The 26461-nt window shown below is 45.6% G+C and overlaps 2 protein-coding genes across 5 annotated transcripts; both read right to left on the bottom strand.

Annotated features, from left to right (window-relative positions):
- Position 1: 1 nt before the first annotated feature.
- On the bottom strand, positions 2 to 23067 carry scap (SREBF chaperone). 4 transcript variants are annotated; one of them, XM_078094667.1, is made up of 23 exons: positions 22837 to 23067; positions 18610 to 18810; positions 16677 to 16797; positions 16219 to 16376; positions 15759 to 15979; positions 14738 to 14843; positions 14494 to 14666; positions 13728 to 13854; positions 11997 to 12109; positions 11755 to 11849; positions 11483 to 11581; positions 11022 to 11234; positions 10496 to 10884; positions 10007 to 10156; positions 6332 to 6533; positions 5831 to 5946; positions 5095 to 5626; positions 4667 to 4752; positions 4342 to 4424; positions 3523 to 3689; positions 3352 to 3432; positions 2669 to 2875; positions 2 to 2497 (listed from the first exon to the last, which is right to left on the bottom strand). In XM_078094667.1, exons 2-23 carry the CDS (start codon positions 18729 to 18731, stop codon positions 2252 to 2254), a joined length of 3807 nt encoding a protein of 1268 aa, XP_077950793.1. In that variant the 5' UTR covers positions 18732 to 18810; positions 22837 to 23067; the 3' UTR covers positions 2 to 2251. The 4 variants fall into 4 exon arrangements, with proteins under 4 accessions (XP_077950793.1, XP_077950794.1, XP_077950792.1 ...); XM_078094668.1 differs by lacking the exon at positions 22837 to 23067 and adding an exon at positions 21502 to 21557; XM_078094666.1 differs by lacking the exon at positions 22837 to 23067 and adding an exon at positions 20894 to 21181.
- A 146-nt stretch (positions 23068 to 23213) lies between these two features.
- elp6 (elongator acetyltransferase complex subunit 6) lies at positions 23214 to 26461 on the bottom strand. The gene is made up of 7 exons (XM_040165136.2): positions 25945 to 26461; positions 25786 to 25864; positions 25584 to 25654; positions 25051 to 25175; positions 24641 to 24857; positions 24399 to 24563; positions 23214 to 23861 (listed from the first exon to the last, which is right to left on the bottom strand). The coding sequence occupies exons 1-7, from the start codon at positions 25996 to 25998 to the stop codon at positions 23736 to 23738; spliced, it is 837 nt and encodes a 278-aa protein (XP_040021070.2). The 5' UTR covers positions 25999 to 26461; the 3' UTR covers positions 23214 to 23735.

The raw sequence follows: 26461 nt of genomic DNA, 5'->3' as shown, positions 1-26461 counted from the left end.
GTGTTGTGGTATCAAAGCCTCTTTATTGGAAAATTAGTACAAAGTCTTGCTTTTTTTTTTAATTTGTGTGTTACAAACTAGTAAATAAGTTACCTCCACTACTACAGCCTGCGTAGTGCGATGCAAGTCGATGAGGGGACGAGGATCAAGGAGCAGACCGGGGGGTTCAAAGACATCAGCTCGGATATTCCAGAACAGAGAATTTGATGATACAGAATCGGATTTCTACTTGTAAATAAAAGTTAAATATCTGCTGCTGTTGTCAGAATCCCGACGCAGGAAATGTTCCTTTTTCTTTTTCCTCAAAGGCCGAAAGAAGATCACGGCTGCATCCACAGACTTTTGATATGGATGAATGAAAGCAACCGGATGGAGAAAACAGTATGAAGCAGCAGAAACAAACAGCGTTTACTGAAAACAAATTGAGCAGATTCACAAACTGACAAAGGCAGAGTCGCTGAATGTGATGAACCAAAACATTCAAAACAGCTATAAAGATTCAAATGAAATTGCGTAAACAGCCTTCACTGCTCCCAATAAAAAGAACCGTTCAACATGGTGGGAGATATTTGAATTTGCTTTAGATGAGAATCAATACCTCTCATACCCATCGAATGATGTAAAAATGATAATTCACTATTTTTGTAAAGATTAAGACTAGACAATATGAATTAGTGCGCTCTCAGGTTGCTATGTTAGCGGCTGGCTGATTTACTCGGGTTAGTAGTGCATTCAAATAGTGTAAAGAATATGTAGTCATTGTTTTTTTATGGATTTGTTCTTCACTACATTCGGTCAGCGCAGATGCAGATTATGGATAATGGTGAGGAAACACGTCCTGTATGATTGTGTTGGGGGGGAAAAAGAGTCCAAAACCTGATGTATTACATTCTTTCAGCAGCCCTTCAGAGATAAAAGTTAAAAGTACCGACTGGGGTTACAAAGGAGGTTGGCTTTTTAACTAGAAAAAGCTCAGACACACATATATTGTTATTAGCATACTCACCGTCTCCTGTTTCACTGAGTGGCTGCAGGAAGAGCGGCACAGGTTGAAAGATAAACGACACACCAGCGCACTGGGCGGCGGCTTTGTCATTCGATGCCGACATGAAAATCCACGACTGGTTGAACCAGCGACCTTAAGCGGCAAGTCAAAATAAAAATCTCTAAAAAGGGAAAAAATTATTTAAAAAATACGACAGCCAATGTAAACATGACGTCAGCTAATGACGGCGCGTGCAGAACAAAAAAACAAAAAAAAAGTATTCTCATCCAAAATTCAAGCAGTTTAGAAAATGGAGGTAGCCTGATGGAGGCGTAGCACGCAGGGGCCCCTTGTACAGCATCAGTGACCCCTGAATCAGAGGTCGGCGAGTGGGGGGGGGGGGGAATAAACGGAGGAACTTCTTCTGCTACAGCCTCCAAAACCCCAACAACAACATCAAACACTTCAGTGTTTCCAGTTCAATATCACAAATAACTGTGTCATAACCCCCCCGTCCAACAGACAATCACCACCTTTCATTGTTTTAGTCTTGTTTAAAAGCCGGGATTAGCCATTCATAAAACAACCGTTATTAAAAAATGTCGCTAATAAATAATAGATTTATACATATAAAAACAGCCCCCTATGGAGGTTTTACTTTATACAGTAATCATCACTCATACACACACGTAACCAATCCGTTTGTGTTATGCCTTAAAAAGGGCGTAGATTCAATCATCTCCCAACACACACACACACACAAACAAACGAACAAACAATTACGGCGCAGCTCATTCCGACAGGTCGTAGACCAGTAGAGCTCACTGTAGCTGCACTTCACTTTTCTAGCGAAAGAGGCAGCAGGAATATTCACAAAAAAAGAAAAAGAAATATCTTCCTCTCTGGGCAGGTGGGGGTCACAGGGAAGCCCCACCCGTATAAGCAGCATAGAGGGCAGAGCCACAAGACAAACACACATTTAAAAAAAATTAAAAGTAAGCTAACGGTGGATCCTCTCTCAGTGAGAAACATCCAGCTTTACTTGAACCTCACGACCCTCGTAAATGTCAACGTTTAGGTTTCAAAGGTTTGTCACCATCACATCCTCCGATAAAACGCAGCACGTTGTACAATCAGTCCTCAGCTCCTTTTCTCTCAAGTTTCATATGCACGAGGAAACCGCTCTGGTCACCGTGTCGCCTGTGGGTGACCGAGACAACAGAAAGTCAAAGTGACAACAACCGCTGTCCGTTCGTCCATCGCCCCTCAGTCTAGTTTTTCCAGCACCGAGGGAACGTACACCAGGCTGAGCTCGCTGCCAAAGTCACAGATGATGGCGGCGTTGTCGAGGACGAGCAGCTGCCGGACGCCCTGGCCGTCGCTGCTCTGGCCCAGGTAGACCGTCTGCAGCAGGTCGCCGAAGTTCAGGTCCCAGAAGGAGACGCAGCCCTGCCCCCCCGTCACCAGGAGAGACTCTGAGATCACTCCCAGACTGGCTCCGCAACCCGCCTCCTGGTGAGCAGAGGGCGAGGCAACAAGTAGAGCAAAAAAACAAGTGTGAGTGGGAAATAGAAGGTTGGCTTTAAAAAAATAAAAAAATAAAAATAATATATATATATATATATATATATATATATGGATATATATATTCACAAGCCTGAGAGAACCTGCTGTACACTGTACCTGCTGTATGGAATAGAGCTTGATCCCAGTGCTGCGGTCCCAGATACAGATGAGGTCATCGAGGCCGGAGCTGATGACGCAAGACGTGGTGCAGACGAGCGACGTCACGTCGCCACGGTGACCGTAAACATGGCTGACGCGACTCCCCGTCAGGACGTCCCACAAGCAGATGGCGCCGTCTTGACCGCCACTCGCCAGAACCATCGTCTGAAGGAACCAGATGTCAGAGGACATTCTTTGACTTTTTTTGACACACAATTCTATGACTTGTATTCTATTACATTTCACAGTACAATGCACCAACTCGTCCTTACATCGAATAGAATGTTCTGACGATATTCGTTGTAGTACAGAATGTCAAATAACATTGTGGACAAAAGTCAAAAAGTATGCTCTGAAGAAAAAATGGTAATAAAACTAGTTACAGAAAATGTCATAGGACAGCATCAAATTTCATTGGAAAATTCATAATGTATCAAGTTGAGAAATGTCTTTGGAGTCATAGAATAATATGTACAACAGTATAAAAAAAACACTGAAATATGTAAAAGGATATCCCAAAAATTGGTTGAAAAACCAACATAGTATAGCATGCCAACAAACCTACTGCACTAGTATGTCAAAAAATGGGATAACGCATGCATAGTTTGTAACGTCGCCTTAGAAGCGGCTCCATCACTCACCTGGTCTATGTAGATGGCTGTGATCCCTCCAGAGTGACCCTGCAGCGTGAAGAGGCAACACGAGTCCTCCAGGCGATAAACCTGATGAATTAAACCACACGGTGAGAATCTACGACGCAAACACAACCGTCATTTGTAGTAGTTGTTGAACCGGTGACATCTGCGACTTACCCGGACGGTGTGGTCCTGGCTGCCGGTGACGACCCGCCCGGCGGCCGCCCGCAGCACTGTGATGGGCTTCTGGTGAGCGCACTGGACCGAGCGGGTCAGCTGGCAGCTGATCACATCTTCGCTGCTGTAACAGGGGGAGGGGGGCATGCTTCCTCGCCCGGGGGCACCTGGAGGAGGAGATGAACAACCTTTATCGGCCATTTCTTCTTCCCATCTCATCACTAATTTAGAGGAATCCGCTATACGTATCTATTATCTAATCGTTAATCCGTTCATTACTTAATGACTCAATTTCAATTTCAATGTTGTTGTTTTTTCTTTTTACAAAAACCTTAAAATATCAAATTTAGGAACAATGTAAAAAAAGAACGGCTCAAAAAATGTCACAATAATGACATGTCAGTTCCCAAGAGGGTTTCTAGCTGCATGTTTTTGCAACATTTCTGCAACAAAGGATTCATTTTCATTAAATCTTCAATACACAAGTAAAATGTTTCTGTCCATCACGGCTTCCCAGTGCCGAAGGACCCAATGATATTCAGTGACTTTATTTCATATCAGTAATGTAAATATTCTTATGTAAAATTAAAAAATTGGGGAAGTTGCAACCAGAGAATGTTTCTGCTAAAATGTTTCCGCTGTGCTCGTCCGTACATCAACGCTTACATGTCATATTCAGGTAATTAAAGCCACATTGCAAATTCAATTTGAATCCAAAAATACAAGCGGTAAGAATTCACAGACACGAGACACAAAGGAGGTTTGTACTGATGACAAATGAAAAACAACGATGTAAACGAAACAGGTCTCGAGTCCCACCTCTGTACTGCAGAAGACCCGGAGGTTTGTTTATTTCAACAGTGAAGAAATCCAGAGACCCGTTCAGGCGAGCTGCCACGATTCTGGGGAGGGAAAACACGGAGGGTAATTTAGAGTCACTTTAAAAAGGTGCAAAGTTTGAGATCTGCCCACGATTTAAGTTTAAATGGAAAAAAAGGACAAATTCCAGCTGTATTAGAAGGGCAGTGAAGGACTAAGTATGCATCACTGCAGTAACAGAAGTGTGTAAAACTCAGATAAGTAGTGCATGGCGTAAATATATAGATATATCTATAAAAGATGCGAGTATATTTGCTTGTTTCACCTGTTGTTGAGGAAGGCGAGAGCTGTGATCCCAGAACCGCCGTCTTCATTAATGCAACGTAACGACCCTTCGACCGCGTCCCACAACTACCAAAAATTAGGTTGAAACATTTTCATCACGTTGTGTAGCATTGTGTTCATTCATGTTCTATACAGAGCAAAAGAGGAGGTAGAGATTCCAGACGCATGGCGACTTATGATACCAGATAGTTTTCAACATTATGCATTTTTTTTTAAAAAGTCTTTGTAGCTGATACATTTTATTATTGGTCAATAATGAGAACCTTCATGTCAGATCACAAGATCTACGGAGGTGCCACAAACTCAAAATTCATAAATGTCTAACCAAGTAAACTCTCGCCAAATCTATCATCATCATTGCTCATCATCATGAAAAAAAAACAAACAAAGAAAATGTATTTCCCCCACCTCCAGTTTACCGCTGCTCCTCCCAGCAGCTATCAGATTCCCTCTGAGCTCCATGGCCCAGACGGAGCTTTCCCCGTCTGCGCCTGCCTGCGTCCCCGCCGCCGAGGCTCTTTCTTGGGTTGAGAAGACGGCCACGTCCCCTGTGCTGGGTCTCCTCTGGAGCGACGCCCCCGTGGGCGGCGAGGAGGATGCGGAGGAAGGAGAGGGGTAGGCGGACGGCGAAGGGCGCTCGTGCTCCATGTAGGCGCGCTCCACCAGACCTCCGAAGTCGAAGCCGTGCCTGGGCGGGGTGCAGAGGTGGGAGGGGGGCTGGGAGGCGAAGTTGGTGTCGATGAGCGGGGTGAGATCGGGCTGGTCGCCAAACAGAGTCGGCCAGGCGGGGGCGGCGCGGCGCCTCAGCGGGTAGACCTCTTCCTCCGACGGTCCGTCGCAGCCGAGGGAGGGGCCGAAGCACTCCGGCTCCAAGGCTCCGCCCACACCGTCCCAGCCCTCACGCGGCTCCCAGCAGCCACCGCTGCTGCTCCGTCGGAGCCTGAGGAGAGTTAACCGGCGCAGTTAGCCGCGGGGCACCGTCGGAACGTGCCGGGATAAATCAATCTGGCTGATATCATTGGCGGAGGTTGAGAGGTTTATATGTCGGACGGCGCGCAGAAACATGTTTCAAGGTAGGAAGCTACTGAGCTAAGTAACTTTCTCCGTTCACCTCAAAACAACATCGACAGCGCGACGCGCTTACCCTTCATTCGGGATGACAGTCAAACAGTCGCCGGTCTGAGTGTCCCAAACCCGGATCTGTCCGGCCAGGCAACAGCTGGCCAGCAGCATCCCGTCACTGGCCAAACACTCGATGTCCTGAGAGACAGAAATACCGGAGAAAAAAAAAAATCATCATCTCCACACTGTGGGGCAAGTAGGTGTCCATAAGCATCACAGAAGTTGGTTTCTTCTAAGCGGATTGGAAGAAGAATCCACATTATCAGCCGGCTTCAGTGATGAGCATTCCCTTGTTTAGGTGCTTCTAATATTACAAATAGTTATATAATAGTTAAATAATAACGGCTGCTTTTGTGTGAATTAACTAGAAGTTTGTGTATTACTCGTGAATGTACAGAAAACTGCACCACTGAGGAAAAGAAACCACTGAAGCGTCTTTTATCTGTGACGTCTGCAGATTCCTGGTTCGCATTAACGCGGTGGACTTCAGGGGTAATCGGCGTGCTTTCGGGGCCCCTCTCACCATGCTGTGGCCCCTCAGCAGCAGCGGGGAGATCTCGCTGACGGGCGGCGAGTAGCCGTAATCGTCACAGGGCAGGTCACCGCGGCGCCGGCGGCCGTGAGCGACGCCGTTCTGGCCATAGTTCCGTGGGCAAAGAACGCGGTAGAGGCAGAAGAGCAGCAGAACCAACAGGACGCCCGCCGCCAGGCCCAGAGCCGCCACCCTGGATGGAGGAGAGAGGGGGGAGGGGGGGGGGGGGGCAGAGAGGGGGAAGAAGGCTTTCATATTATATAATAAGATAAATATTACATTTTCATCCCAAATAATTTGTCTTTTTTTTCATGACATCTTTTGACTCAATATATTTTGAGTGTCTTTTCCACAATTGTTTTAGCTGTTTTTTCTACCTAATGTATATATTTTTTACCTATATTGTATATTTTGATCTTTTTTTCCCATGCCATTTTTTGCCCCAAACATTTTCATTGTTAATTTGTTTTAACTATTTTCAACATATTTTGACATTAAAAAAAGAGGCTTTCAAACGCCCCTCCCAGTTGATGCCCCGCCCCCTACGCCACATCAAGGTCAAAAGTCTGAATGAGAAAAGAAAAAATAAACGCGAAAAAAAGATCTGAAAGTGAAAAGATTTGAATCTGAAAACATAAAATCTGCAACCGAAGAATACAATACACAGAATATCAAAAAATATATGTGAAGATCGAAAAAAAATATTTTATTCAAAAATATATATATATAAAAAGCACTGAGTCAAAACTAATTTTCGTCCACTTATTTTTATTTTGAATATATTGTTGTATTTTTCAATGCTAAACAAGAAAAAGTTTAGGTTCACCTTTATTTTTCAAATGATCAAAACTTTTGACTTCATAAGGGTCACATGAGAGTGAGTATACCCATTAGAGCTTTAAAGGAAGCCTCCTCCTGCTGTGGAATGTGGCAAAACCGTGATGGTGAAACCCGGTGAAAGAGTGGGACCTACTCTGCCTGAAATACAGGTCCTTTAAAAAGCCTTTTCTCTGCAGAAACTAAAACACACCTTTACAACACAAAGCTACGAGCCTTGGGCTCGATCTTGGGAGCTGAATGGTCGTTAAACAAATGCCAATCAAACACAGGGTTCCATGTGTTCTTTGACTGGACTCTGATGTTTTATCACTGGTGTTGCTTCACTTATTACCTGATAACTACTGATCTCATGCCATGAAATGTGTGATTAAACTAGTACTACCTATTACTATTAGGAGTAGAACATACAAGAACGGCGCCCCGCTATATCAGATGCAGCGGCAACTGTATCAGTCTGCACTCCTTTTGTTATCTTTCAAAGCACAAAGCCAGTACAAACCGTACCCTGCGTGTAGCGACGGGGACGATCTAATCTCACCTCTCACTCACTCGTTCCCCCACTACAGCTGGGAGGAGTCGACGTGAGCGACGGCTAAACTAGAGATGCACAGACACTATGAAGTTATGTTTTAAGTGGAGCCTGAGACACGTAAAAATAATGATTCCTGTCATTTCCGCACAGTGAGGCATAGAACTTATTATGCAGTCTATTAAAGTCACACTGGTTTCACTGGATCGGTATCGGCCGTTACACAAAGCCCAGATGTCGGTTAAGACAGAAACAAAGTCTAGTTTTGGGATTCACTAACAAAGGTAATAAAATCTCATGTTTGCAAGAACCATAAATCAGGTTTGCACGCAGTGCCTAGTTGTGTGTCCGGTTCTTCAGCCTTAAATGATAGAACAGCTATATTATAATTCTTGCGGTTGAGAAACAACGAGAGGCGCAGTTAAATATTATCTATCTTATCAATTCATCTGCAGATTATGTTCATAATTAATCGTTTGGGCTGTTCAACTGAACCAGCTCTTTTCTAAACAATTTAAAAAACTTGAGTTGTGCATATTCATCACACAATTATTGTATTGTTTTAGATAGATTTCAGATTATTATATTATAGCATTTTTAAAATTTTACTGTGTGAAAAAATGATGCGCTTTTACTTTTTAATATTTTACATTTTTTATATTTAAGTTTATTTGAGTACTATGAAAGGAAAAACATAATATCATTATTATTATTATTATTATTATTATTATTATTGTTAAATACAGTTCTGGAGGGTGATGTGCAGAAAGCTTTAACAATTTGAATTTGATATTTGAAAAAAGTTGCAGTCATGCATGATATCCAGTGTTTTGCTGCAAAGTGTTCCTCTCAATGCCACTACAGCTCACTTTTATCACACTGGCCTTCTCAACCCTCGGCTGCCACTTCCCCACGTGAAGGTCACGACCCTAACCCCGACCTCAGCTGATAAGACTTCCTATCTGCTGTCCAAAGATGAGCCGAAAAAGAACTTGGCCTTCTATTTCGCAGTCAAGGTGAAAACACTTTGCATTATGCAACACAGTGAAAGCTAAACTCTTTTACATGTTGCTGGTAAGAAGGGGAGGGGGCCACCAGCCTATTTGTCCTAAATTCCCCGGTGGAGGCAACATTCTGTAAACAAAGGTTAACTACATTTTCAAGTGTATCAACAAAGGAATGTAAATCCACATGTGGAAAATCCTGTTAAATATGCAGTTATGCCGCAGTCGACGACTCTTGGTTGCCAATTTTCACAATAATTCAATAATCGCACAAGCATTCGCTCCGAACAAAGCTCAGAGACGAGCGGGCAAATTTCAGCCCTCAACGGCACGAGAAGGAAAATGTGACGTTAATTTCTCCTCCTTAAAGATCTCGTGGAGAGAAAACATTTTCTCAGTCTCTTCGTTATCGTCAGATGAGACAACAATCGGTCCAGAGACACTTGACACAGTCCACGAAAACAAAGAAGCAGCTTTGATATTCTTTTTTTTTTGTCTGTGTTTTCTCTGACCAATCAAAAGCAAGCAAATATCCAGTTTGTCATTATTCTCTGGCTGTGTTTCATAAGCGTTTGAGAGCCCAACGTGACCTCGATTCCATGTGGATTTTGCCAAAAAAACCCTGAATCATTTCAATACATGTATAGTCAATGAAACCTATTGACATTTCAATCAATCTGGTCCAAGCAAACATCGAGTAGTTCCTTTGTCTCGATCTCTCCTGCTGTTACTAGAAAGAACAAGTAAGTGAGTCAGAGTCCTCGCCGTGTGCTGTCACTCGTTTTTATTAATACTTTGTGTAATCTGGCCTTTTAATTCATGGAGGAAGTGGCCGTTAAAAAAAATGCTATACTGTGCCGACCTCCTAATGAAGACTCAAACTAATGGTTCAATAACCTTGGAGCCCAAGGCCAGGGACCTTTTATTGCTCTGCTGTATTGGTTTTGTTTTAACTAGGGACAGATTTCCAGAGAGATATTTATTAATTTATGGCAGTCTCAAAAAGAAACACTACAACGGGATTCAGTGCTGTAAACCAATAGAAACATCTGGACTCTTTCATAGGCACCGTGCAAACTGATTAAACCCTAAAACAAGAGTTTACAAAACTATCACAACAGATGTATTAAGAAATAACCGCATTCTGACATATTTGAGTGTATAATTATTCTGATTCTATTCACAAGCAGACAAGAAGCCTCCTAAAAAGGAGCTACCGAACCACCGGCGTAAATACTCCTTCAAATTGGATTTAACGGACATTTGTGTGTGTGTGTGTGTGTGTGTACAAACTTGTAGAGGGTGAGGTCCGTCTGTAGATCGGCAGACACTTTGGGAATGGATGGAGGGGGGTGTCTGGTGTCCTGAGGGTGACGCGTCTCAATGGCCTCTTGAGGGCTCAGGTGAACAGTGACGGGAATGACGGGCAGGATGCTGATGTACCTGAAACAAGTAGTGAAATTAATACAGACCTGATCACAATCCATAACAATCCAAAAGCCATAACCCTAATTATTTAATTTCACTCTCAAAGTAGTGCTCTGTCCTGTTTGCATTAAAACACATTTAGTTTCTTTATACAATGAAAAATGAAATATAAAACATAAAATGTGATTTTTGCTTTCAGTGTTGCATAATATCAATCCACATATTGTAACCGCTTTGTAAATTCATTTTATTAATTCATTTTATTTGGGGTTTTAATCGGGTTTTCACAATATTTGAATGAGCTGTTGTAGTTATGGAATCAGACAGATTGCTCACTTGCTGCCACACACCCACCTCTTGGCTAAAGTGATGTTGTAGTAGCTGAAGAGCGACGGCCAGTGCCGGAAGGAGAGCCTCCTCCAGCCCTCCTCGTCCTCCGCCCCCCACGTGATCTGGGGCACGGCGGGGGGCGGAGCCTGGGCGAGGGGCCCCGTCCTGGCGGAGGCGCGGTGGTGGCCCTGGGACTGGTTCTCCGGTGAGGGAGTTGGATCCGGTGGTTTGATGGTGAGGGTACTGGTGGGATCGCCTCCACGGAAGACGGGCGCCACTCCGAGGTGAGGGGGCAAGCCGCCCCCCCCGGGATCTCCCAGGGGGCTTTGCTCGGACACTTGTGCGGCCAGGTAGGCGCGTATTCCCGCTGGGTCGGTGTAGACCAGGATCCCAATCCAGATCACCGTGCCGACCTGGAGAAGACGCAGACGGAAGGACAGCGGCCGGTCAGTTGAGATGAGATTTCTGCTTAAAATGGAAACTTCTCCCGTTCTTTATATTGACCAATCACACTGTTTATCATACACTTCTGCTCGGGCGATCTTCTCACCATGATGATGCGCTGGGCCAGGCGCGTGCGAGCCAGGAAGTACACCACGCGCAGCCTCTTGGGGAGCCGGAGGTTCCTGAAGGCCGGGGTCTGCAGGGTGATTGTGTGGGGGGAGGGCCGGGGGGGAGGGGGGACCTCTCGCGGGCGCAGCGGGCCGGGCTTTGTCGGCGGCAGACCTGCTTCGGCCGGCAGGCGGCGGTTCAAGTCGGCCAACTGGTGTTAGGGACGGGAAGGATATTGCCACACATTTAACACGACTTATGATGCTAATGCTCATTTAGCTGCGCACAGAGCTAAACACAAATGAAAGGTTTCCCTGTGTGTGTGACTAGTTAGAACGTTTTAGTTATCCTCATGTTTATATACGAGATTTGGGAATTATATATATATATATATATATATATATATATATATAATCTGAATGTACTTAGGATGGAAAATGTCTGTCGGTGAGTTCTCACCTCCATGCGCCGAATGTCTATAGACAGCACTGTTGTGAAGAAGAACATCTGCAGGAAGAAGTCAGACACCAGCCCGACTACAGCAAACAGACAGAACTCCTGCAGCACGAAGACCAAATGTCAGCAATTCCAACTTTAACAATACGGCACATTGACTCCGATAGCTCCAATACTTTGGGATTTAGCGCCTCATGTGATGAGAGAACACCACACAAAGCTCAGTGTGAGAAGACTCATTCACATTGTCTTATGAACACTATTATTTCTGGTACCTGGATAGCTGGGACCAGCGTGAAATATCCAATGAGGATGATGCAGAGTTCAGTGGCCATGTTCTTCATGATAGACCAGCTCTCATTACTAAGACCTGTAGAAGAAGAAAGCACCAATATTCAGAGCTAGGGTTTGTATTCTTCTTCCAAAAGATTTCTATAAAAAAGATCAATAAATCAAATGCTCTTAACATTTCAGTCCACCTGAATGAAACGAGCCGCCTATCAGACTTCATCCTTACCCTGAGCGATGCGGAGTTTGACCTCGAGGTCGACGGGGGTCGACACCACAGACTTGGTGAGGACCAAGACGTTCTCCAGACCGATCACCACAACCAGGTAAGGAAAAATCTCCCTGCACACAGAAAACAAAACAAGATTAGCTTATCTTTCTCTTTAGATCCTCTACTTACATCTTTGGAAGTGTGGACCTCGATTTTATAATCGGCATCGCTGTTATGTTTGATTTTCACATGCTTCACATCAACTGTAGCCTATTGCCATTTTAGCATGGTTTGGTACCTACGTCTTACATACAAAGTATACAAAGCAAATTTGTCCGTGTGTGCTTTGCATAACTCGTCAACCTGACCGAGCAACGTGCAGTGTCGGCAGTGGTGGAATATGGACTCGCAACGAGTTCAATAATAATAACCATTGAATAAACAAAGGCAGTGGCTCATTGACTGCAGATGCCTCCTCCCGCATGTTGGATCCACTAACGTGAGAACAAGCGCCTTCTTCACTTTCCTTAAGTAACGGCAGTACAATCAAAGAACCAATCTCCCTATCACTCAAAAACGGTTGTGAAGAAAAAACATAAACGAAGCAGAACAATATCTGCTGTCTACTGGGAATCCCCCCCCCCCTCCTTTCTGTTGGAGCGTACAGGGAGATTAGCTTGACAGCAGAGTTAAGCTTGTGCTGTAGAAGTATATAACTGGGTCACAAGAAGAGTCCACCACTCTGCATGTTACACCAGACGCACTAAACATAAACACACCCCTTACAGCCACTTTATCAGGAGCCATTAATGTGGACTCCACCACGGGTTAGCGGGCACCGTAGCTGCCCTGCATAGCTTGTTTGTATTGACCTTGATGAGCGTTATTTCGAACACGCAGTAAGAACACGCTCGGCCCTGAGCGGACACGCGTGGATCTTGGTCAGTGGTTGGACCGCAGTGTGCCTTGGTCACGCCACAAAGTCCTCTTTCTAATAATCCTCAAGTGATTGGACGACCATTAAATGTCAATAACGCTACATTGCCGCCCCCCTCCTGAAGCCCCGCCCCGTCCATACTATTCCACCGACTTCTCCGCCCACTTGCTGGAAACATTAACACAGATCCACGTGAAAGTCAATGCAGAGGAAGTCCGTAAGCCGGTATGCGTGTTTGTGTATGTGCGCGTACAAGTGTGTCTTTTTTCGTGAACCCGTCCTTGTTTCAGTTAAGAGATAATAATGATGATGATTAACAGGACACATTTGAAATGTCAACAGAGCAAAACAAGGGCTGAAAACATTTATGTTGAAAGACGCATGTTGACCTTTTCCGGATTTCGGCGGAAGAGTTGACACAAGGTTAGCAGCACTTTTACACAGAGCCGCTTTAAAATAAATGATAACAGTTATAAGCTGCTGGTATTCAGCAATAGCTTAGCACATTAGCCTGCTAATATTGGCTACTTAACACTGAATGAAATGAAGTGAGCAGAGACTGAAGGGGCTGTCATGAGCCTTTCTCGTAATGGTCACAAACCAAAGAATTGGACACGTTCACATCACTTTAAACTCACAGGCCCCCGAGGAAAAATTCTGTGTTTGTTTTGAGAAAGCACAAGTCGCTGCAACAACCGGGGGCTCTCCAGCTCAACCACAGCTGGTGGCCACCCGAAATTTGAGGCGTTTTGCAATCGCGCAGTTCTCTTGGAGAAGAGAAGAAAAAAGAAAAAAAAGCGGTTTGTTCTTACCCTCCGTTGAGCGTGGGCGTGAGTCCGAAGAGCGTGCACAGTCCCACCGACATTAGCAAGGAGCTGAGGACTGTGACCACAGCGGCCAGAGCCAGACCCCACTTTGACTTCACCATGTCGATCTTACCTGCAGAGAGGAAAGAAAGGACATGAGGACGGGAGATTATAGCAATGCATTGTGATCTACTGTGCTGGCTTTTTAAAAGAGACCTTTTCTGCGGCCATGGTCATTACTGGAGTTCTAATCAATTCTGTGAAGGGGTTTTCATAAAAGTTGGCATGGAAATGTTACCAAAGTGAAGATTTTAGATGCATGTTAATGTATCAATAATTAATAATAACAAATCTATTACCAAAATCCACTTTTGAACTTGTTTCAACCTGAAACCTGACTAAAATTAAAACCATTAATCTAAATTCCTCTTTACCTTACTCAAACTATTTTTAGGCTATCAAAAAGGTTTTCATTGAACCATTCATTCTGAAAATTCATAGATCATAAAGATACAACTACTTAATTGTTCAAATGTTCTACTTAAAATGTGTAAAAAGGGTTTGAATATGATTTTGTGTAATATTGATATGCATGACTTTGTTTGCCTTGCTGCAGCGTACAGAATCCCTGAGTGAGGATTAATCCCTGCACCAGACAGGAACAACCACGGCACACAAAAGACCCCGAGGGGCACGAGTCTGGATCTCTGGCACATTTCAAAGATCAAGCGATGTGTGAACACCAATTAAAAACAACAACAGAGGGACTGACGTGTGGAGAAGTAGATGTAGGCGAACAGGATGAAGTAGGTGGTGACGAGGGGGACGAGCTCGGCGATGCCAATCTCCTCTTTAAAGTGGACGTGGACCATGTGGTCGTCCCTCAGGCTGCAGTTGGCTGACGGGTGGAGCTGCTTCAGACGGGCCCGCAGGCCGCCCAGGAAACTGGACGCAGACATCTTCATCACCATCATCACCAAAATTAAAAGCGGTACCGTATAGTAAATGTAACTCACCTTGCGTCGTAGGTGGACAGCACTACGGTGATGGTGTAGGTCACCACCCTCTTCCTGTTGTAGTGACTGACCCCCGTGTACTTCCCAGGGACACCAAACAGCAAGTCTAGAACACACACATTTATTAAACCCATTGCTGCTGGAGCATGTATTGGTAATCTGATGCAATTAATCTGCTTTAAAGACAAATACATTCTAGATCAAAAAATAAAAACCATGAAGACAAAGCAACACAATTAAATGGACTCAGGCTGTTTTAACAGAAATAAGCAATGTCAACGTTGTGTAGCAGTATGGGAAACCATGCAAACACATCAAAATAGAGAAAAATAACCAGTCAAAATATCTTTAGAAAAGCAGTTTTTAAGCTGCAGAGCACTAAATTGGTTTAATGAAGGCGTAAAGCAATATGAAAAGATATTAATATTAGATGGAAGCAACAGTTTGTTAAAAGAAAAGTAGAACTAGATGCATCAAATCAGATACAACTAGTCACATTAATACAGGTAGCAAATAATCCTTTAGCACATATTTCAACCCAATCCAGTGCAAAATAAGCAAAGCCATTGTAGCAATAGAAGTCGATGTTGTGAAAGACGTTTAGGTGCAAACTGTACACGATCAATTCAAGTCATGGGTCAAGGCGTGGGTCTGTACACAACAGCATTCCTGGTCACAAGCACACGTGAACTCTGCCTTACAGGGACCGTCTGCCTGTGATGGCGGGCGGGACTCTTCACCCTTTCAAATGTACACACTATTTATGATATTTTTATCACATTAATTCGGAGGTGAGAAAACTGTCATCTAAGCCACTAAATTCCTGAACTGACAGAACAGTTGATTCCTTCATTCTGGTGGCTTTTAAGCGAGAGGTGATTATATTCTAATGCATATTCTCCAAGTAATGCATACATTGAAAACAGAATTTTGTGTCTGTTAAAATCCTGCTATTGAATATTAAACTTCCACAAAGCAAAGCAAGCGAGGGTGCGTGCAGGCTGGCGCCGCCTCCACCCACCTCGCAGCGTGGCCGAGGTGTGCAGGCCTTTGGGCTCGTGCTTCTGGATGGTCTTCAGGAGGTCGGGGTCCAGGTCGAACAGCTCCCTCTGGTTCTGCCAGTAGTTGCCGGGGGAGACGAGCAGGCAGCCGTGCTCGGGCAGCACCGACTGCATCCGCCGTAACCCTGGAAACAGGTCCGTCACCTGGAGACACAGCGTCTCCAGACTGCGAACCCCGGAGCTGACGGGAGGGCGAGGTGGGGAGAGCGGGAATTAGTATTTGACGATGATATGAATCTTTCATTGTAATCAGGCAAGTATGATGCACAAGTACAACCACTTTTAAACTGTTTATTTTTGAAGGCAAATAATCAACTTATTCAGTTTGTCCTGCAGAAGAATGGCAATTGAGAGGGTTTGAAGATGTGGGATACCGTCGGCTGCTCGGTAATGGAGGTTGGACATTTTGTTGGCGTTTACCCGTCAGAGTGGACGTGGTTGCGGATCTCCTCCAGCAAGCTGAAGGCTCGACCCAGCGGCGACCGAAACACGTCCACCGGCACCAGGCTGCTGTCCCACGGAGACACCGCCGCTTTCACCACTACCTGCTGGATGTAGGCGACCGGAGGACCCCGGTACTGCAGTGCGCGCACAAACACACACACACACGCACACGGTCACTCCCAGCCCCCTGCAAATTAAAACTACTGCCATCGGGTAAGTGAGCCGCCGCTTTGTGTCCATCTTTCATTATTCATGTGCCCCTCCATCTTTGCCTTGTGCCTAGCATGCGGTTCAGACTTTCACAGAGGGGACAACGTTGTGACATTTTGGGGCTCCGATTTCAGGTCACAATCAGTTGCAGGTGGGGAAGGTTGAGATTAAAAAGAGCTGAAGATATTCTATATATATGTGAACGCTTTCTTTCCTTCTCTTACCCAGTCGGGCCGTTCTCCGAGGTCTCCCTGAGGCTCATGGGAAGGGACGCTGTAGTCTCGCACCCCTGTGGTGTACTCCACAGGACCCGTCCCCGGGAGGGGCAGCCTCAATAATGGATAGCTAGGGGAGAGATGGGAAGGGGTGGGGGGGTCATATTAGATAAATGAAACACAATGGTGGGAAAGACTGAACCACTCAGTCAGCCGTCTGTTTTAAATTCCATTCAATTATTCTTTCCAGCGCTGCAACATTTGACCCCTGAACACATCATTTAGGCAACAGTTCGGACGGAACAGCTTATAACCAGTAGAATAATTGATACGCTCATGCGTGTTGTGTGTGATGTGCTCACAAGGCAACGGCTTCAGAGAACCCGACACCTCCGGCTTTTCTTGAGAGATTAAGGGCTACCTGGAGAGGTCCTTATGTAACACGTTCCCTCAAAAGACCAAAGCAACCTCATTTCTACCTCCGTCTAACTTACTACGATAAACAAAGAGGATTATATAAAGATATATTTGCATTATCTGGAGGACAGATTGGGAGGTTTTGCTAAATGATCTCAAAGCTGGGAATGTAAGTAATAAGTATTTGCTGAGTCACGTTATCACCTGCCAGTGCATTGTCATTCTCTGCTTATTCTTTTCTTCTAATTTGCCCGTCCGTTGGAATACAAACTTAATTTCTCGCTCACTCGGTTTTCATTCCTCCCTCCCAGCCTCCCTTCCCCACTCTGCAAGGTCACTGTACCTCCACAAAGGCCTCTTTTGTGCGCAGCCAGCCCCCCTCCTGACAGACAGATGGAGGGACAGGCCTCCCATTCTCACCACGGCCCATTTTCTCACAACCCTTTTTGACATCCCCATCCTCAAGCGATTTTCTATTTTCTATTTTTTTATGCTTTCACTTTACAGTGGTTGGCCACGCATATGACCCCCCCCGCACCCCGCCCTCCGCCGTCCGCCCCCGACCGCCCGCTGCAAGGTGCCGTGAGGGCGGCTCGCAGCGGGTGCGCGGGGCGGTCTCACAATGCCTCCACCAGAGGACTCGAGCTCGAACTCTCTGAACCGCGTCCTCTCTTCTGACCAGAGCAAAAGTAGAAAACGTGCGTGTTGTGAGTGAGGGTTTGTGTCCTGGTGTCGGCGGGTGGGAAAGAGGGGGCGGGGGGGGGGGGGGGGGGGGGGCAAGTGCAGATGGCCGGTTCAGACGAGCAGAGCCGGGAGACTTGTCTCAACAGTCGTTTCCCATTTCACTTAAGGCTGTCGATAGCATGATGACCACATGACAACACGCTAATCTCTCCACTGAGAGTTTGGGGGCACAGATCGAGCACCAGGACAACGGTCGGTTGCTCTCAAAGACGGAATCTGTTCAGTATCAGATACTGCTCACTAATCAGACACCCAAATATTTTATCCCCCGGCATTGGTGAATTGTGAGCACATTGCAGCGTTCTTCTGAGAGGTGTTGAATTCCACGCACACAAACACTGAAAAGTTCTTTTAACCCATTTTTACATTTTGCACGGGGAGCAATTAAAGGTTAAGTGTCTTGCTCAGGGACACTTTCGACATGGAACATGGGGCAGTCAGGACTCGAACCACCAACCTTGTGCTTCCCAGCACACCCTCCCTACCCCCTGCGCCACGACGACCCGACTCTAACCAGATGTCCTTCGATTCTGGCCCCCCGCCAATAATACCGCTGGGTATCGACCCAGAGATAGTGAATAATGAACCTTGACCTGAATACTCAAAGATTCTCTACAGAGAAAACTAAAATAATACCCTTAAAATTTGTCAGAAAAAACAGAGACGAGTTTTAACAATCTGTACGGTAACACCACTTTACCAAAAAGCCATTTTTTGAAACTTTAAATGAACCCTGTAATTAGTTTACTTGGCGCCCGGAGAAACCAAAGGCGGCACCTACCAGCAGGTGAGGATGCTGGCGGAGGTGAAGAGGATGATGGGTACTGGGTAGGAGGCACACAGCAGCCCGTGGCGGTAGAAAGCCGCCGAGATCTTGTCCCTCAGCTGCTGGCGCAGCGTCATCCTGGTGGGCGGGGTCAACTTCCGGCCATTGGGCAGGCCTGCGCGGCCGTGGACGGAGCGCCGCGGGGCATCCAGGGACCTGGAGGTGGAACACGAAACTCCAACTGGTCACTGAAATTCCTCCTTAACGTTTGGGAAGCGTTACATTTACACAAAATATATCTGAGGAAGAGTGTTTTAGCTATAAGAGGTAGAGGGCGTCTTTGGTTATACACCTCAGCTCAATACATCATGAAACAATCAGTGATTTGTCTAAATGTGTTGCGATGCCCACGAGCAGGGACGGAGAGTTGATTATAGCTAATGTTTACATCTAATAACTGTACATACACGTGTAATCGGGTTCCATTATTCATAAAAAACAAACATCTACTTGCATTTCATGAGGGGACACGCATGCACTCATAGGCCCGTTCTCAAAGTGAAGCTCTGTCCTCATAGTTAGTAACGTACTCCGCGCTGAGTGAAGGCGTGTGATTCAGACCGGCTCATACAAGTCGCACGACTTTGACAAAACGGCTCTTTCAGCACCCGGGAAAGGCGTGGACACGCCTTCGGCCCGCTAAAGAACACGCAACACCGGCTGAGCACCCTGACGGATGCAAGCAGATTCGTCATCGGTCACACACCTGGGGGGGGGCAAGGAGGGGCGGGGGGGGGGGGGGGGAACAGGTTCACCAGTTAAAGACCGTTTGTTAACTGACAGTTGATTGATCAGATTTCCACAGAGAGACAACAGCAGCTTTTGAATGAAGTCTTTCAAGAGAAAATGAATCAATGCACAGATTAGCAAACATATGTATGTATATATTTTTGGCGCAGGGGTAGAGAGGGTGCACCGGGAACCGCAAGGTTGTTCATCACATTAATATAATATGACTAAACTTGACAGTCACTGAATTAATAACATTTCATTGGCTTCCCAGATGGGACTCAAAACTATACATCATCGTGGCAGCGGAAGAGCTTCGACATTGTTTCCCAGCTGGTAATAAAACGTGAGGTCTTTGACGGGTGACTTCCTTCAGGTTCCCTTATGGACCATCGCCTCCCTGTTTACTCAGCGTTTACTCAGCACGCCGGTTCAGCGAGCCCGAATGTTTAACCGGCTGCTCCCGGTACACGCACCGCCGCTGGCTCCTACAAACCGCTGAGCCTCGGCACCTCTGTGCATGCAAAACGTGCCAAAACAACAACAACAACAAGCTCACAGCTCGGCCCCTGCAATACGTCCATCGAAAGCAGCCTGGAGCCGTCGTGGGACCCTACCTGCTGACGGGAGACCAGGTGAGCTCTCGGGCACGCAGCCTCTTACACCCCCCGGAGGGTTTTTTAAGCTTAAGCGGTGCAGTGAGAGTGAGGTTAACGTAGCGCTCCCCTCTCCATCCACGCGCGGTGTGCGACCGCTCGGCTCGCCCTCCCGGGAGCAGCGGAAACATTCCCCCGCAGGACTTGGGCCTCGGGAGTCCCTTGATCTGCGGTTATAAATACACGGCGCAGCTATAAACACACAACGTGTGTTCGGCACAAGTCAAAACAGGCTTTGAAGCGACTCCATTTCCAGTACACGCCTCCATCTCTCTGCCAGGTGTCTGGTGCCGCGTGTTGCAGGGTTACATCAGTGGAGCACCGGGCACTGATTTGGCAAAAAAAAAAAGGGCTCAGCAGCGTATCCGTCAGTATACTAATCCGGGACTGAGCCGATCGGAAACCCAACAAGCAGGGCTCAGGGCTCAGGGCCAGCCCTCCTCGCCCCAGGCTGAAACCAAACAAGCAACAAATAACATGTTCACGACATCATGATGGAAAATGTCTCACCTTAATAAATAACATCCTGACAAAGAACGCTCTATTCCGGTGCCACGTGAGGAGCCTGCACCCTTAGACGCAAAGAAAAACACAGCTCGAGACGGGATGGGATGGGGCCACATTTCCACCACGGATTTGGTTTGGGAGATTGCTAGTAGGACTCTGCAGCGGTATTGAGGGAAGGGGGGGGGCCCACATGCCTTCAATACTACTGTGAGCAAAGTGTTGCACCAAGTTTATGGATGAGCTGAATCAAAACTCTTTCAAAAGCAGACAGTATGCTCAAAAATGTCTTAAGAGACATGGTTTAAAAAATATATATTTTTGTATATATTTTTTAAACACAGGCTTACCTCTTTTCAACACTCGCAAGAATGCTTAATTTAAAAGCGTCTCCAGGGCTCAAATATTCCAATGCCATGTCAGCTATTTTATGTTTCACGTACAAAACATCTTCCAGGGAAAAACGGATGGCAAACACATTTGTTTAACCAAAACCCCAAAACACTCCAGAGGGCGCGTAGGCTGCGTCCATTCGTGACCGGATCAGAGATTCAATTCCATGGTTGCATAATGTGAAAGCACGCTCCTCTGATCAGGGACTCCCATTAGTCCTGCCGTAAGGACGAGCGGGTGTGGATAAGCAAACGATTCCTGCAACGCCGCCTTTTACAACGGGAGCTGATGGCAAAAAAGGGAAATGCCCCGTCAATCAGTAACCATAAGATAATGGGGAAGGAAATATAACACGGAGTCCGTTTCCACGCAATGATCTCTTACAACTTAGGAGGCAAAAAAAAAAAGTGAGTTAATATTTTTGATTGTCAAGATCTGCCGGTTGTAATGGAGATATTCCTTAACTGAATATGACAATTCTTCTCCAGCCACATGAGACTTAGAAGTTAGACAGCAGACACGCGGAGGGATGATGGGCGCTGATGCAACCCTGTGGCAACATCACCTTCCAGGAACCAGCTGAGTGGGCCCCTCGAACCAGGGGCCTCCAGGAGGGTCCAAGGATCGCTCCTCAAAGAAACACTGTCAAAGTGGGTGTTTACTGGTGTTATGAGGAGGACTTTTGACAGGGCAGGATTTACCTCTAGATTCCCCTTGAGTAAAGAATAAACTCGATCCACTCTTATTCACATTAAGCACAAAGCATTTCTCAGTTCACATCAGCTCCAAAACAGCCCACAACCCTTTTTGACAATAATTCAATCATTTAACAGGAGATGGTGTAGAAACCACTGGAGCCGGAACATGCAAATAATAAGTAATCACGGATTTAGCGCTAATATGCACAAATATGCAAAGACAACACACGAGCAGAGGCATCGCCGTTAGAGTCGACTGGACTTGTATTTTCAATGAACGAACCTTTTTCTTTTTAGAATCTGCTGTCAAGCGTTGCTAGCACGTTAAGTGACGTTAGTTACCGTTAGTGGAAGCGGTCAGGCTCCCGTATCTCGAAGAGGGTCCTTGTTACATCAGATTTTAAAACGTTGTAATATCAGTTTCATTTTAACTCACGTACTCCCAGAATAAGGGATGAATTAAGTTAATGGAAAATAGAATGAAGGACAAAATCCGGTTGAGGCTACTCGTTAGCCCGCTAACGTTAATTGTAGCTAGCCGAGAGCGTGTGTGACTTAACGTTAGCTAGCGTTTGTTGATTTACCAAAGTAGCTAAACAAGACTCTTTAACCAGATCATTTAAATTAAGACATTAAGGGTTCATTTCGTTCAGTCCAACAACTATATATGCCCATACAAATATGACATTACTTCCAATTAGTTCGCCTTTTCTGTGCCTGCAAACAAGTTGTGATGGCACCCAGCTTAATGCTAAAATACATAGAATGACAGGACCCAGCTCGCTATGTTAGCCCCAAATAATACCTGTGAATCAATCAATAAATGTGGCGCGAAATGAAGATGAAGAGATTGTATACAATAAGGCAAAACACCTGCTGAACCTGTCACGGTAAAACCACTGGAATAATCTGAGGCGAACAACGCTGCCAAACAACGCTAAAGTTAGCTAGCTTTAACGATGTTAAAGTGATACAATAAGGATTCATTTATTAGATGTCTGAGGATGTACAAGACACAACTGGGAGCCCATCAATAAAACCTCGCGGCTGTTGGCAACAACTCTCACTGCTTAACATCGTGGGGGGATTAACCAGCTCCCATGCTCTAAACAGCCACGGAGCTAACTTTCGTCACATTAGCCTATTTAGCTAATGCTAACGCATTACAGCTTTCGCGCACACACACACACACACACACTTGCCTGGGAGAACTTTAGCGCTCCTCAGATGATAGTCGTTGCCGTGATGCTCCTGGTTAAAGTCACCTGCAACCGTCGTGGTATTCCTTGGCTTTAGCAGGTTAGCTAAAGGCTTTCTTTTTTTTCCGCCTCGGACGCTTGGCATGCGAGGAGCCGCGTTTCAGACCTACCGGTTGTCAAACGGCAGGCAGACCTTCCACTGCGACCTCTCGCCCGGCAGCGCGATGAGCGGGGAAACGGCGCCTCCTGGTGTGCACACCGTGTAATGACAACGTTTTACAGGACACCCACTCAGTGCTGAGAACAATCCTCTCATGTATTCATTGTTCATTCATGCATCATTGTGCAGCCAAATACCAGCACTCCCTTTGACCAATGTGTTTGTTTTGTTTCGTTTATTGGGGGGGTCTATTAAATATCCACTCGACATAGTCACAGATGCATTTAAAAACATACGCACAAAAAAAAAAAAAAAAAAATCAGTTTGCCGTAACCAAATATTAACAATGGCGTGAGTTGAAAGTTATAACTTCAGTAAACCAGCAACAAAAACCAAAACATAATTGTCATTTTGTTTTTGCTTCACTTATTCAAACAGCTCAATTTAAAATAAAATGTAAGAGACGTGGGCAGAGTTTCCGAGGTCTGGAAGCAGGCGATGAGCTGGCAGGATTACATCGTCCTCCAGACTCCAGACAGTCTGGGATCCAGGCTGAGCCCGCGAACAATGGCGGGCATCCAAAAGTAAAGCCTGACTACGGTTGGTGAATTCTCTTCGGATCACAGACTACTTTTGGCAGCTTAACAACCAGCTTGTGTTGTCTGGTGATATCGAAACATGATGGTCGGTTGTCACGTGTAAAAGAGACAAAAGGCCAAACGGGAACGCAGGAAAGGTGAAACTAGAGAACAGCGCTCGATGTCCCGGGAGCAAAGAAGGAGGCTCCTTTGTCGTGGACTTTGTACTGAAAGAGTTTCTTCTGTTTGTACTGTTCATCGCCTTGTCTCCTCCTCCAGCACACTTCTACCTGAAAACAAGAAACACCACTGGTTTACACACATCATTATTCTTGAATATGTTTGATTTGCATTCATCCCTTACAGTATTTACTGCATATAAACAGTACGTAACCTATAACAGACTATGTGAGTCACCATTTTCGGTCAGTTGTTGATACTATATAAGCACTGATTTAAACCAAATATGAATACTTTAAGGCAAAATCCAAAAAACGAATTCCATTATTTAATCTAGGTTATTCACGACACAGGAAATTATAAATTTGGTCATATTTGAATGAGTGGACACCAAAAATTAAAACTGAAACCATGAAATAATGAATTGATCACCAAATGAAGCGAAAATGACAAAAAAATCTAAATGTTTATCGTCTTCCATAAAAACTCTTGGTTGGACAAAAGTCATTAAGCTTTAAAAAAGGAGGAAAAAAAATCAACTGAGGGAATGAGTCTTTCATGGCGGCACCGTCCTCGGCTGTGCGCAGCATCCTTGGACCATGGTCTGAAGTGTGAGAACATGCATGCTCGACCCGAATCCCACTCACCTGGCCGTGTATGTCCCTGCAGAAGCCGGTGGGGAGACCCTGTACCTGAAGAGTGAGGCTGCACTGGTGGGTCAGGCCCCTCAGAAGCCTCTCTGAGCCTTCATCGTCTCCGTCCTCCTCCTCCTCCCTCCGCCCATCAGAGCGCGCCAGCATCACCACGTTGCCCTGCCGCCGAGATCAAAGTTACGTTCAGAAAACAGATAACCACGACTGATGGCGGCACAATGACAGTAAAAGCTGACCTGTAGCTGGGAGCAGACGGTGGCTCTGCAGTAGTGGCTGAAGTCCAGCGCGGCGCCGGTGCTCACCCCCAGACTCAGCAGCACACTGAGGTCGTCCACCAGCAACACCGGGGGCCCCCACTCCTCCCCACCGTCCGCCTCGCGTCCCCCAACGCCAGAACTGGTCGCACCGGACCGGACAAACTCGTAGAGACTCTTCAGGCCGACGGCAGGATCCCTGGAGAGGAGGAGGATGAAGATACCGAGGGAGACGGGAGGTCAAACTGGCACATTTGGTCTGGAAAATTGTTGGGATTGGTGACCAATACACTCAAATAATTACAATATTTACAAATAAACAGTGATAAACAGTGATGCTATAATAAAATATGAGTCTGTACAGGTAAGAAAATGTGGCTGTTTGTGTGTACCTGAGGAAGTCCATGGCACGAGTTCCAGTCTCGGTGTCTTGAGGAATTAATACAGAGAGAGACTCCTTCAGTCCCTCCAAGAAAACCAGTTGACCCTTTTCCTTGGCCTGTGTTAGACTTACACCCTGAGACAAACACAATTCCGACAGGGATCAACACAAATAGAACGCCATCACAGCACCAGGCTTAAGGCTCGATAAACCCAGTGAAACCCGCTGCATTTAACAAATTAAACAGAACACGTGGTCATATATACAGATACAATCGGATTCAATCTCTGCCGTAACCTTACAAGTAAAAGAGAAAAGCGAAGTAGGCTCATCTGCATTGTTAATGTTAGTTGTAAGCCACTCGAGTTAACTACTGGAAATCAAACTGCGAGAGACCAATAATGACGGTGAAATGGGTGTGATTTTAAAGAGGAAGAGACAGATATTATGTTGTTCAGATGAATAAATAAGTGTGAATGTAAACGATGACACTGTACTCATCACTCAGGGTGAGCATCAAATGAAGAAGCACACAGGACTCACCAGTCTCTGACCGATGGCGCTGTAATGGTTGAAGGATTGAACCAGACCCAGAAAACACACTTTGCAGCGTGCTAGGATACAAAATAAAAAAAGAAGAGATACAGGGAGACAAGGATACAGGGAGAATGAGACATCAGCTGTAGCAGACACGAGTCTCTCTCGTTACTGTAATACTTAAGTTAACATTGACCGGTGAACTCACCTCGTAGGTACAGAGACAGAAAGTGGTGAATGAGGAAGGAGGCATCACTCTGTCTGTCCGAGAGCAAGATAAATTCCCCCTGTAGAATAACGTCACCGTTATAGACTTTGTGTAGCTGCTTTGTACGCATGTGAAACAGCGTGTACATTTAGTCCTCACCTGTGTGAAGCTGTCGGGAGTTGTGTTCAAGATACTGTTGAGCTCTGTAAACATGGCTAACTTTAACCTCAGGAGCTAGCCTGACTGTAAATACTACGTTAACTAAACAGATTGTCAAGAGAGCTAAAAATAGCGTTAGGAAAAAGGACTTGTCAGCGGCGATTAATGTCAAAATGTGCGCTGTAAGACATAATACACAAGTCAAAAAGCGACGTTCATGTATCTGCTTTGCCGGTTAATTTCACTGCTTTCCTCTGAATTAGCTGCTGTGCTAACTGCAAGTAGCATGCTAGTGAGCAAAGACAAGGAGAAGCCAGACAGGAGGTCTCACTATGCACGTGCTGGAGCCAGTAGCGTCTTGTTGTAAAATAAATAATAACGTAACAACATTATTTTGTGCAAGTTTTGTTGATTAAGGGAAGCATAACAAAAAAGGGAGAAGAATTCAAAGTTTGTTTTTCAGAAACAAAACAGCCAGAGCGATGTGACAGAATGGTTTCCATGGTGACAGCTGTGT

This window comes from Gasterosteus aculeatus, chromosome 20 (genome assembly GCF_964276395.1).
Source record: "Gasterosteus aculeatus chromosome 20, fGasAcu3.hap1.1, whole genome shotgun sequence".
Taxonomy (NCBI): Eukaryota; Metazoa; Chordata; class Actinopteri; order Perciformes; family Gasterosteidae; genus Gasterosteus; species Gasterosteus aculeatus.
The sequence above is the reverse complement of the archived record's forward strand: the minus strand, read 5'-3'. Positions and strand labels throughout refer to the sequence as shown.